This window comes from Thalassophryne amazonica, chromosome 16 (genome assembly GCF_902500255.1).
Source record: "Thalassophryne amazonica chromosome 16, fThaAma1.1, whole genome shotgun sequence".
In the NCBI taxonomy this organism is placed as follows: domain Eukaryota; kingdom Metazoa; phylum Chordata; class Actinopteri; order Batrachoidiformes; family Batrachoididae; genus Thalassophryne; species Thalassophryne amazonica.
Window position 1 is genome coordinate 27,393,544 of NC_047118.1, and position 13,565 is coordinate 27,407,108.

The 13,565-nt window shown below is 45.0% G+C and overlaps 1 protein-coding gene across 1 annotated transcript in view; it reads left to right on the forward strand.

Annotated features, from left to right (window-relative positions):
• The window catches only part of LOC117527618 (forkhead box protein K2-like), a 45,379-nt gene extending 34,045 nt beyond the window's left edge, over positions 1 to 11,334 (forward strand). Inside the window, exons 6-9 of the mRNA XM_034190043.1 lie at positions 5,355 to 5,557; positions 6,352 to 6,594; positions 9,414 to 9,617; positions 10,034 to 11,334. Coding sequence (XP_034045934.1) covers positions 5,355 to 5,557; positions 6,352 to 6,594; positions 9,414 to 9,617; positions 10,034 to 10,248 — 865 coding nt within the window. The 3' untranslated portion in view covers positions 10,249 to 11,334. The remainder of the gene's footprint in view (positions 1 to 5,354; positions 5,558 to 6,351; positions 6,595 to 9,413; positions 9,618 to 10,033) is intronic.
• The last annotated feature ends 2,231 nt before the right edge of the window (positions 11,335 to 13,565 follow it).

The following is a 13,565-nucleotide window of genomic DNA, read 5'->3' on the forward strand; positions in this document are numbered from 1 at the left end:
ATAGAGTCTAATAATAGATTAAATGCAGTGTTGAGGCTGTCATTCTCAGCATCTGTGTGGATGTTAAAATCGCCCACTATAATTATCTTATCTGAGCTAAGCACTAAGTCAGACAAAAGGTCTGAAAATTCACAGAGAAACTCACAGTAACGACCAGGTGGACGATAGATAATAACAAATAAAACTGTTTTTTGGGACTTCCAATTTGGATGGACAAGACTAAGAGTCACGCTTTCAAATGAATTAAAGCTCTGTCTGGGTTTTTGATTAATTAATAAGCTGGAATGGAAGATTGCTGCTAATCCTCCGCCCCGGCCCATGCTACGAGCATTCTGACAGTTAGTGTGACTCGGGGGTGTTGACTCATTTAAACTAACATATTCATCCTGCTGTAACCAGGTTTCTGTAAGGCAGAATAAATCAATATGTTGATCAATTATTATATCATTTACCAACAGGGACTTAGAAGAGAGAGACCTAATGTTTAATAGACCACATTTAACTGTTTTAGTCTGTGGTGCAGTTGAAGGTGCTATATTATTTTTTCTTTTTGAATTTTTATGCTTAAATAGATTTTTGCTGGTTATTGGTAGTCTGGGAGCAGTCACCGTCTCTACGGGGATGGGGTAATGAGGGGATGGCAGGGGGAGAGAAGCTGCAGAGAGGTGTGTAAGACTACAACTCTGCTTCCTGGTCCCAACCCTGGATAGTCACGGTTTGGAGGATTTAAGAAAATTGGCCAGATTTCTAGAAATGAGAGCTGCTCCATCCAAAGTGGGATGGATGCCGTCTCTCCTAACAAGACCAGGTTTTCCCCAGAAGCTTTGCCAATTATCTATGAAGCCCACCTCATTTTTTGGACACCACTCAGACAGCCAGCAATTCAAGGAGAACATGCGGCTAAACATGTCCCTCCCGGTCTGATTGGGGAGGGGCCCAGAGAAAACTACAGAGTCCGACATTGTTTTTGCAAAGTTACACACCGATTTAATGTTAATTTTAGTGACCTCCGATTGGCGTAACCGCGTCATTACTGCCGACGTGAATTACAATCTTACCAAATTTACACTTAGCCTTAGCCAGCAGTTTCAAATTTCCTTCAATGTCGCCTGCTCTGGCCCCCGGAAGACAATTGACTATGGTTGCTGGTGTCGCTAACTTCACATTTCGCAAAACAGAGTCGCCAATAACCAGAGTTTCATCCTCAGCGGGTGTGTCGTCGAGTGGGGAAAAACGGTTAGAGATGTGAACGGGTTGGTGGTGTACACGGGGCTTCTGTTTAGGGCTACGCTTCCTCCTCACAGTCACCCAGTCGACCTGCTTTCCCGGCTGCTCGGGATCTGCCAGGGGGTAACTAACGGCGGCTAAGCTACCTTGGTCCGCACCGACTACAGGGGCCTGGCTAGCTGTAGAATTTTCCACGGTGCGGAGCCGAGTCTCCAGTTCGCCCAGCCTGGCCTCCAAAGCTACGAATAAGCTACACTTATTACAAGTATCGTTACTGCTAAAGGAGGCCGAGGAATAACTAAACATTTCACACCCAGAGCAAAAAAGTGCGGGAGAGACAGGAGAAGCCGCCATGCTAAACCGGCTAAGAGCTAGTAGCTGCGCTAAGCTAGCGGATTCCTACAAACACACAAAGTGAATAATGTGTAAATAATTTAGAGGTGATTCAGCAGAAGGAGTGCTTTAGTTAAGGCACGTAAAGATTACACTGGGAAACAAATCGTAATCTAGATAACACCCCCGAGTCACACTAACTGTCAGAATGCTCGTAGCACGGGCCGGGGCGGTGGATTAGCAGCAATCTTCCATTCCAGCTTATTAATTAATCAAAACCCAGACAGAGCTTTAATTCATTTGAAAGCTTGTCTCTTAGTCTTGTCCATCCAAATTGGAAGTCCCAAAAACCAGTTTTATTTGTTATTATCTATCGTCCACCTGGTCGTTACTGTGAGTTTCTCTGTGAATTTTCAGACCTTTTGTCTGACTTAGTGCTTAGCTCAGATAAGATAATTATAGTGGGCGATTTTAACATCCACACAGATGCTGAGAATGACAGCCTCAACACTGCATTTAATCTATTATTAGACTCTATTGGCTTTGCTCAAAAAGTAAATGAGTCCACCCACCACTTTAATCATATCTTAGATCTTGTTCTGACTTATGGTATGGAAATAGAAGACTTAACAGTATTCCCTGAAAACTCCCTTCTGTCTGATCATTTTTTAATAACATTTACATTTACTCTGATGGACTACCCAGCAGTAGGGAATAAGTTTCATTACACTAGAAGTCTTTCAGAAAGCGCTGTAACTAGGTTTAAGGATATGATTCCTTCTTTATGTTCTCTAATGCCATATAACAACACAGTGCAGAGTAGCTACCTAAACTCTGTAAGGGAGATAGAGTATCTCGTCAATAGTTTTACATCCTCATTGAAGACAGCTTTGGATGCTGTAGCTCCTCTGAAAAAGAGAGCTTTAAATCAGAAGTGTCTGACTCCATGGTATAACTCTCAAACTCGTAGCTTAAAGCAGATAACCCGTAAGTTGGAGAGGAAATGGCGTCTCACTAATTTAGAAGATCTTCACTTAGCCTGGAAAAAGAGTCTGTTGCTCTATAAAAAAGCCCTCCGTAAAGCTAGGACATCTTTCTACTCATCACTAATTGAAGAAAATAAGAACAACCCCAGGTTTCTTTTCAGCACTGTAGCCAGGCTGACAAAGAGTCAGAGCTCTATTGAGCTGAGTATTCCATTAACTTTAACTAGTAATGAGTTCATGACTTTCTTTGCTAACAAAATTTTAACTATTAGAGAAAAAATTACTCATAACCATCCCAAAGACGTATCGTTATCTTTGGCTGCTTTCAGTGATGCCGGTATTTGGTTAGACTCTTTCTCTCCGATTGTTCTGTCTGAGTTATTTTCATTAGTTACTTCATCCAAACCATCAACATGTTTATTAGACCCCATTCCTACCAGGCTGCTCAAGGAAGCCCTACCATTATTTAATGCTTCGATCTTAAATATGATCAATCTATCTTTGTTAGTTGGCTATGTACCACAGGCTTTTAAGGTGGCAGTAATTAAACCATTACTTAAAAAGCCATCACTTGACCCAGTTATCTTAGCTAATTATAGGCCAATCTCCAACCTTCCTTTTCTCTCAAAAATTCTTGAAAGGGTAGTTGTAAAACAGCTAACTGATCATCTGCAGAGGAATGGTCTATTTGAAGAGTTTCAGTCAGGTTTTAGAATTCATCATAGTACAGAAACAGCATTAGTGAAGGTTACAAATGATCTTCTTATGGCCTCGGACAGTGGACTCATCTCTGTGCTTGTTCTGTTAGACCTCAGTGCTGCTTTTGATACTGTTGACCATAAAATTTTATTACAGAGATTAGAGCATGCCATAGGTATTAAAGGCACTGCGCTGCGGTGGTTTGAATCATATTTGTCTAATAGATTACAATTTGTTCATGTAAATGGGGAATCTTCTTCACAGACTAAAGTTAATTATGGAGTTCCACAAGGTTCTGTGCTAGGACCAATTTTATTCACTTTATATATGCTTCCCTTAGGCAGTATTATTAGACGGTATTGCTTAAATTTTCATTGTTACGCAGATGATACCCAGCTTTATCTATCCATGAAGCCAGACAACACACACCAATTAGCTAAACTGCAGGATTGTCTTACAGACATAAAGACATGGATGACCTCTAATTTCCTGCTTTTAAACTCAGATAAAACTGAAGTTATTGTACTTGGCCCCACAAATCTTAGAAACATGGTGTCTAACCAGATCCTTACTGTGGATGGCATTACCCTGACCTCTAGTAATACTGTGAGAAATCTTGGAGTCATTTTTGATCAGGATATGTCATTCAAAGCGCATATTAAACAAATATGTAGGACTGCTTTTTTGCATTTACGCAATATCTCTAAAATCAGAAAGGTCTTGTCTCAGAGTGATGCTGAAAAACTAATTCATGCATTTATTTCCTCTAGGCTGGACTATTGTAATTCATTATTATCAGGTTGTCCTAAAAGTTCCCTAAAAAGCCTTCAGTTAATTCAAAATGCTGCAGCTAGAGTACTGACGGGGACTAGAAGGAGAGAGCATATCTCACCCATATTGGCCTCTCTTCATTGGCTTCCTGTTAATTCTAGAATATAATTTAAAATTCTTCTTCTTACTTATAAGGTTTTGAATAATCAGGTCCCATCTTATCTTAGGGACCTCGTAGTACCATATCACCCCATAGAGCGCTTCGCTCTCAGACTGCAGGCTTACTTGTAGTTCCTAGGGTTTGTAAGAGTAGAATGGGAGGCAGAGCCTTCAGCTTTCAGGCTCCTCTCCTGTGGAACCAGCTCCCAATTCAGATCAGGGAGACAGACACCCTCTCTACTTTTAAGATTAGGCTTAAAACTTTCCTTTTGCTAAAGCTTATAGTTAGGGCTGGATCAGGTGACCCTGAACCATCCCTTAGTTATGCTGCTATAGACGTAGACTGCTGGGGGGTTCCCATGATGCACTGTTTCTTTCTCTTTTTGCTCTGTATGCACCACTCTGCATTTAATCATTAGTGATCGATCTCTGCTCCCCTCCACAGCATGTCTTTTTCCTGGTTCTCTCCCTCAGCCCCAACCAGTCCCAGCAGAAGACTGCCCCTCCCTGAGCCTGGTTCTGCTGGAGGTTTCTTCCTGTTAAAAGGGAGTTTTTCCTTCCCACTGTAGCCAAGTGCTTGCTCACAGGGGGTCGTTTTGACCGTTGGGGTTTTACATAATTATTGTATGGCCTTGCCTTACAATATAAAGCGCCTTGGGGCAACTGTTTGTTGTGATTTGGCGCTATATAAAAAAAATTGATTGATTGATTGATTGATAACTACATCAATCTAACTGCGCAGATTAAACAGCTAACAGATACAGAAAAACACCGCTGTGCTCCGGAACAGGAAGTGATACAATACCGCAGTGAGAGCCAACCACGAGTAGATGGTGGTTGGCTCTCACCATGAGCATGAATCTGTGCTGGACACTGAAGGAGGAAGTGTTGCACTGTCTGAGGGCCTTATCTGGTTCATAATGTGCTTCACTGTGTGCTGCACAGGTGAGCATCTCTGTGCCCACGTTATGTGCTGCATCCAACTCATGTCAGGACATTCTGACAAATCAGCTGTAGCATTTGAGTGGGCGACGTGTCCTTTTGTTATCACGCACTGCAGATGGTGCATCTCGATGAGGACGTTGAAATCGCTGACATTCACCATTTATACATGTCAACCATGATGGTCACATTTTGACTTCAGCTCTGTCTCATTCATCTTGTTTGTCCAACGCTCAGGAGTGCCCCGGCCTCCCCTAATCACTCAGGGGTGCTGTCCACTCCCTCCAGCGACATTCAGACCCCCGACAGCCTATCGCGGGAGGGATCCCCAGTTCCCACGGACCTGGAAGCTGCCTCAATTACAGCCCCAGGAACCACCACAATGGTCCATCCCAAACTGGCAGTCATCCAGGAAGCACGCTTTGCACAAAACACACCAGGTATGAGTCATTTTTAATCCTCAAATAATACAGGCTTATTTCTTTGTTAGAATGGTCTCATTTATTGACCAATTGAAGTAGGTGGGTTATTACTTGATTCTTTCCAGAACATTTTTTGTCTGTCTCTTTTTCTTCTCCTTATTTTGCTGGTCCTGAAACGTAACAAAAATACTGCTTTATCTGTTGCCACAAGATGGCACTGTCTGCACTCATGACGAGCTGCTCGTGTGTATTGACCTCAAAGAGGTACCTGCGATTCACAGTCCGGAGGAGATGGTGGTGGTAATGAATCATTAAGCTGGATGCTTAATGATGTGCTGGGTCTTACAAAATGAGTGAAATTAATAAATCAGGTTCTCAAACTGAAACAGCCTGCTCTTGAATAAAGAGGGGGAATAGAACCTTCATATTAGTCAGTACTTGAGTCATTTCTGTGTGGGAGAACCAGAACAGCAATGAGTAGGACAGCCAGGCTAAGGTAAGGCTAACTGCAATATTTTAAAAATGCAGTGGAGTTTTAAATAATTTAGTGAGGTAAATGTGTACACGTTTAGCTCTGAACACAGCCACTGAACAGACCAAAATGTCTCTTCACTGGCCATGAGAAGCAGTTTACTCAAATTCTTTATGCCTTATGCAGTAACATTAATTTGCACGTTAGCATCTGCCCACTAATGCGCCATTTGCATAAACACTCTGGTGCAACTTGTGGTCCAGAAAGTACATGGTAATGTTTGTTTCTGCTCGACTTTCCATCTTTTGTGTTGAGTTATTGGTGTGATGGTCTGTTCCAGGTTCTCCCGTTACCCAGCCGGTTTTCATAACAGTACAGCGTCCGCTTTCTCAAGCTATCAAGCCGGTGACCTACACCATGGCCTCACCAGTCAGCACCAGCACCTCCCAGCCTGCTGTTCAGACGGTTCGCGTCCTGCAGCAGATCCAAGCAGGATCCCTCAGCTCTGCTGTGATCGCCCAGCCGACCACCATCATCCACAAGATGGAGCCACAGGAGAACGGAGAACACGCAGAGGTCAAAGGTCAGGTTTCTTCATAAGAATTACTCCTAAATGAGTTAAGCAGTTTTCACCACACCGGATGAGGATGTTTTCTCAGGCAGGACACTAAAACAGTAATTCTGTGAGGAGTCTGCAAAAAACTAATGCTTACATATTTCAATTTCAGTTTTCAATTTATTTCATTTATATAGCACCAAATCACAACAAAGTTGCCTCAAGGCGCTTCACACAAGTAAGATCTAACCTTACCAACCCCCAGAGCAAGAACACAGGTGACAGTGGTAAGAAAAAAAAACTCCCTCTGAGGAAGAAACCTCAAGCAGACCAGACTCAAAGGGGTGACCCTCTGCTTGGGCCATGATACAGACAATAGAAAGAAGAAATACTAAGGTGATCGCCGGCCACTAGCCCTAAGCTTCACTAAAAGACCCAGAATTTAGATAAAGTTGAGGCCGCGGCACACTCAGTTTACTAATGAAATTAATTAAAAGAGTAAAAAGCATAGTAACATACTATACCAGTATGCTAGCCATACGAAAGGGAAAATAAGTGGGTCTTAAGTCTGGACTTGAAAGTCTCCACAGAATCTGACTGTTTTGTTGATGAAGGGAGATCATTCCACAGAACAGGGGCACGATAAGAGAATGCTCTGTGACCCACAGACTTATTCACCCTAGGGACACCGGGCCGGTACGTAGGGTTTCATTAGGTAATCTTAGTAGGGAATGCCAGTCCGTGAACACTTTCATAGGCTAGTAGCAGAACCTTAAAATCTGATCTCACTGGGACAGGAAGCCCGTGAAGAGATGCCAAAATGGGTGTAATGTGGTCAAACTTACTGCTACCTGTCAAAAGTCTGGCAGCAGCATTTTGAACCAATTGGAGACTGTCTCCCCCGACAGCCAGAGGCTGTGAGCACGGACTGGGCTGCCGGGCCACCCGCCCTCGACCGCCACCTAGTCCTCTCTGCACCCGACCCCCATTGCCCCCTCTGCAGGTGGTGAACACACAGGAGGGCGGGCCCACACCGCTCTTTCAGCTGGGCCCAGCCAGGCCCTGTGGGTTAAGGCCCGACCACCAGGCGCTCGTGCGCGAGCCCCAACCCCAGGCCTGGCTCCAGGGTGACGTCTTGGTCCTTGATATTATACTGGTCATGGGAGCTTCTGAAATGCCCTTAGTCTGACTCGTCCCCTAGGACCTGTTTGCCATGGGAGACCCTACCAGGGGCATGAAGCCCCCGACAACATAGCTCCTAGGATCATCCGGGTACGCAAACTCCCCCACCATGATAAGGTGGCAGTCCGAGGGGGGTGGCTGGGCGCTCCCTTAGAGATAGGGTGAGGAGCTCGGAGTCGAGCCGCTGCTCCTCCACGTCGAAAGGAGCCAGTTGAGGTGGCTCGGGCATCTTTTACGGATGCCCCCTGGACGCCTCGCTGGAAAGGTGTTCCGGGCACATCCCATCGGGAGGAGGCCCCGGGGAAGACCCAGGACACGCTGGAGGGACTATGTCTCGCAGCTGGCTTGGGAACGCCTTGGGAGCTGGAAGCTGGGGGAGGTGTGTGCAGATCGGGAGGTCTGGGCGGATTTGCTTGAGCTGCTGCCCCCGCGACTCGACCTCGGATGAAGCGGAAGAAAATGGATGGATGGAGACTGTCTTTTTGGGGGGGGGGGGGGGGGGGGGGTGATAAAGTTGGAGCAATCATGTCGAGTGCAGTTTTGAGCACTGAGTTTAAACTATCCACAAGATTGTCTACTGATTGGGTATTTGCCAGATGTGAAGCTAAAACATCAGGCAGTCTAGCTTCAAATTCAGTCTTAGTTGAGGAGTTGATGCATCGCTGTAGTGATATATAAGGTTGTTGTTCCACTAAACACAGCAGCGAAACTGTAAACTTAATAAGCGAGTGATCAGAGACCACTGGTGTAAGAGGCATGATGTCAGTATTCGTGACCGCAATACCACGTGCGAGAACCAAATCCAGGGTATTTCCACTAATGTGCATCCTAATGCATCCATAATTTCCATAAATGATTTGCAGAGGGGATCAGAAGGCTTATTTATATGAATGTTAAAGTCAACAATAACCAGAATGTTATCTGCACTAGTTGACAAGTTAGAGATGAATGTACCAAATTCATCATTCATTCAGAGTATGGGCCAGGAGGCCTATATACAATAAGAAAAGTAATACAGCTGATTTTTATTTTTCTGACCTTTGCAATGCGTAGCATCATGGGCAGAGCGGAGAATCAGATGTTCAAACGAGTTATATTTGTGACCCCCAACACCTAATAAACCAAACCCAAATGTATAAGTAAGAGCAACGCCCTCACCTTGCTTCGCATCACAAGGGACGTGACTAATTGTGTACACCGGTGGGCAGGCCTCATTTAAGGGGAGGACAGAACATTAGATGTTCAGACGGAGTTAACATTCATTCATTAATTTTCTGCTCGTTGTCTGGATCGCAGTAATGGCAGACTAAGCAGCTCACCACACACTTCCCTATCCTTAGTCAGGCCCTCCACAACTCCTGGGGTGCAGGCCCTCCTGAATCGACACTTTGACATGGTGGACGGGTTTGTGAGCTCCAGTCTGGAGTGTCAGCCCCTGGTGAGACCTCTCATCGTGAAGTGGTCCCAGGTATGCAGACGTACTCCTGGAGATTCCATAGTAGCACAGTAAGAATGAATTAACTCACCTGGATTAGACAGACCGAAGCCGGCTCCTGGGGTCAGATGTGTCGCGGTCACACAGCCTGGAAGTAAACAGATAATCAGTTTCCACATCCTGGTTTCAGAGCTTTGAACCATCTTTGTTGGGATGTTTGTTTCCTCAGTGAAAGTGGAGCCTGTTCCTGCCACCATCACTCACACCTCTATAGGCAACTCTGGGCGGATCACCCAGACCTCCCAGGTGGCTACGCCCCTACAGACTGTTACCGTGGTGCAGCCAGTGGGTCAGCACCAGCTGCCCGTGAAGGCCATCACGCAGAACGGGACCCACGGCATCACCACCGCCATCCAGGCGCTGACCACTGCGGGTAAGAAATGCCGTCACCTCCTCATTTCCCATCATTTTTATTTGTTGTACTCGTGAGGTTGATCTGTTCTGTCTGATGGACACAAGTAGACACACACCGATGGAGATCCACCTGAGGCTTAACTCAACATTTTCTGGACAGTATTGATATTTGGTGAATTTTAAATACATTTCCAGATAATTTTCGTGACTGGAAACGACTCTGGGTTTCCAGGTGAGCTTTTAGGATTTAATTCTTCTTCATTAGTAAGATGATGTCCAGTTGTTGTCATAACTGGCTGCTGGACCGTGGTCAGATCTTTGTTCCACACCAGCAGAGTTTTGGTCAAACTGCAGTCACACAGGCCTCTTGCCTCCATCTTGGTAAACTTCTCTGATGGCACACATCTTACTTCCTTTCCGTTTTCTCCTGCTCAGCTCCAGCTGTGGCGAGTCCGCTTCACCTTCTGGCGGCGCACGCCTCAGCATCGGCCTCCCTCCCCACCAAACGTCAGAACGGGGACTTGATGGCCAGAGAGCAGCCGGACGCCAAACGCATCAAACCAGAGGATGAGGAGGTTAGCATCACGTCCGCAGCCGCCGCAGACTCTGACTCGTCAGCATCTAATGACCAGGGCAGCCACCCCAACTAGTCGACCACAAACACCACATGACCTTTGCTTCTGGTTTTATCCTTCTACTGTTTTCCTGTTTTTGCCCCCCTCCCCGACAGACAGCCCCCTGAGTTTGGGTTATCTGTTCTTCAGCCTCACGACGAACTGTCCACCCATTTGCGCTCCAGTTTGTCAGCATAAAGAGCTGAAAGGGGAGAACGGCGCCCCCTGTGAAAGACGAGTGACTAAAACCACAGGAAGCCTTAACGACAGTCAACCCGTCAAAGCCGACCCTTTGCCGCAAGTGGTCCGACGCTGGGCACCACCTTTCTGTCGTATCTACCTCAGAGCAGATTGGGCGCTCTGGCAGACGCGACCGAGCGGTGACGAGCATGTCGCATGTTTCTTCTCCCCTCTTAAAGAGCCACACGATCAAGGACGCCACTTTCAGAAAGGGATCAAACTCAACTCAGCGCCAATCTTCCTGTGACTTCGGCAGCTAGCCTCTCGCGTTCCTGACCTTCCTGTCTCGCCGCTGCGTGTAGCTGTGCAGTATTTTACTGTTGAAGTGGCGTGTAGGATTTTATGTATTTTCACTCACTTAGATAAATAATTTAATTAATGGGAACGTACCAGCAACACAGCCGGTGACATTTTGGTCACGGAGTTAGAAATCTGATATCTTTTTTTTATTTTTAATGTGGACTTTTGTTGGAACAATGTGTCCGCCCCTCTTCAGATGATAGTTCTGACATGTCCTTATCAAATCGCGTGGTTATACCGCCATCATTTAATACTTGCACAGATGTAAGTGTGCGAGCGCTCCGTGTCTACTTTCAGCTCTTGATCTTGCATGATTTCCGACCACAGAAGAAACCGCACCAGAGGAAAAGACCTGCACTTGATCCGGTGTTCTCCTTCTTCCTGCCCCTCCCTCCTTTCGGTCTCCTCCTCAGACCTCCACGTTCTCCCTCTTCCTGCCCCTCCCTCTTTTCGGTCTCCTCCTCAGACCTCCGCCTGTGTTGACGTGGTGTTGGCAGATCCTTGGCTTGATTATTTTGCTCTGTTCTGGCAACCCGGTGAGTCCGTCTTCTGATTGTACACGTTCCAAACAATAGTAAAGGAGGGAAAAAATCAATGTTTGTTCTGCTTCATTGGAGAAATGCTTTTTTTTTTCTTTTTTAATAAATTAATTTAAAACCCTTCTCATGTATTTTGGTTTTTATATCAAATATGTACAAATAATTACAGCTGAGCTTTTACAAACATCACAACACATTTTGTCGCTGAATCTAAATCTAAATATTTCCTTTAATCAAGGAAATATGTAAGCCTCATTGGTGCTGAGGATTCCCTGGAGATCATTTGGTGCTTCCTGACTGTAACTATTCCGTGTCATAACAGTTTTTGTCCATTTTATACATATAATGGATTTTGATTGTAACGGACAAAATCCACTGGTCCACCTGAATTCATTATATGTGAGTCTTACTGTATATCAATATGTTTAAAAAATATACACTTTATTTAAAAGTATATACACTTTTAAAGGTGGGAATTGTTCATATTTTGCTCATTCAAATTGATTAAAAGTTTAAACCAGTGGTGTCCAAAGCATTCCAGAAAAGGCCAAGAGGGGGCAGGTTTTCACTGATGAACTCATCCTGCCTGTTCAAAGTGATGATAATCACTTGCTGGAGTCAGTGGCTGCAAGGAAAACCTGCACCCTCTCGGACCTTTCTGGAACACTTTGGACACCACTGGTTTAAACCTTAAGCACCATAATATCAATCAACAAAAGACAACATAATTTAAAACAAACAAAACAAAACTTATGTAGTTTATTTTTATTTCACTCTAATCTTAATTGAATGAATACTGGTTCTAAGTTGTAGTTGGTTTTTTTGCAGAATATGAGGCCAACTGGGACACCATAGTGTGAAGGTGCATCAAAGTCTACAGAGACACGAGGTGGCTTCCTCCTCCAGCTGAGGCCGGTTCTCATTTACAGCTGGTGGACTGAGATGGTGCAGGTGAAATATCTTATACAAGGACACAGACAGGCAGCCTGAGCCGGAATCAAACCCAGGTCCTGCTCTAACTTTTACTAAACGTACACTTGTTAGGGGGCTGTTGGGAGTCTGAACACACCTATGGAACAGTAAATAAACCAACTGTGTCCATGAAGGCCTGATGAAGATGAATTCATGCTGCGACCAAAAACATCACTTTGAACCTGGATCATGTTTTTGTGGAACACTGGTGATGGAAGAACCAGCAGCAGCGTTCGAATCACTTCAGAGGAAGCGGAGGCCGGCATGAGATTGGCATCCACGGCTGGATATGTAGGCGGAGTCTCCATAGAAACCAGGAGCTTTTTTGGACAACTGCTCTGAGCAGCCGTGTTCTGGAAGCTGGAAGTTAAAACGGGTCCATCTGAATAAACCACCAATAATAACTGCTTGCAGCTGCAGATTTTCCCTTAAAGATCTAAACGGAGAGAAACAGAAGGGGTGATGTCTTTTTATCAGTCCTCTTGCAGGTCATGAGGTCGTGTCCTGTCCTGTGCTCCCAGACTAGAACTATTCTTGGACTCTAATCCTCTAAGAATATTTGCTTCCCTGGCAGATCCTGGCCGCCGTGACCTCCTGAGCACAATCACGCTGAGGGGCACCAGGCGACACGAGACGGGAACAAAACAAATCAACTCACCAATAAATGTCGCCGCTGAAACCAAAGCTGCTTTCTGCAAAATCTGACACTTTCCAAGTGGATCTTGTGATCCGGCTATTTTCAGAGCACAAATACAATTATTTAGTCATTAATTATTCCAGTCATTGGTTTGTTAAGAACAAGTGTTTCATTGTTGGTGGTTATCCAGAGAACATTTAGGGCTCAACCTGAAAACACTGAACCACAGAATCAAACACACAAAGAGCATTCGTGGAGCTTATTTAATGACGTATCTCATCACATTTGTTCCTCTCTGAATGTGATCAAAGATCATGTGATGGAAACCACATACTGACTGAAGGTGCAACTTCTACTCGGGATAGAAAGTGGTTCTTTTAATGTTCTGTCCAACCCGTTAGGACATCTGTCAAATTTAACAACATCAAACTGCTGAGACAAAAGACATTTACTGTGCAGTGAGATCATCTGCCACAGTTTCATGTTCCTGATATATTTGGTGGTCGGGGTGTTTGTTTTCAGAGTGGAAGGATCCCGGCTCGAGGCCCCTCAGAAAGGGTGTCCGGTGTAGAACTTGTGTGAAATCAACATGCCGATGCACCTCGGCTCTGCTGTGGTGTTAATGTATCAGGTAGCGTGTGTGTAGAGTTAACGCACTAAATAAA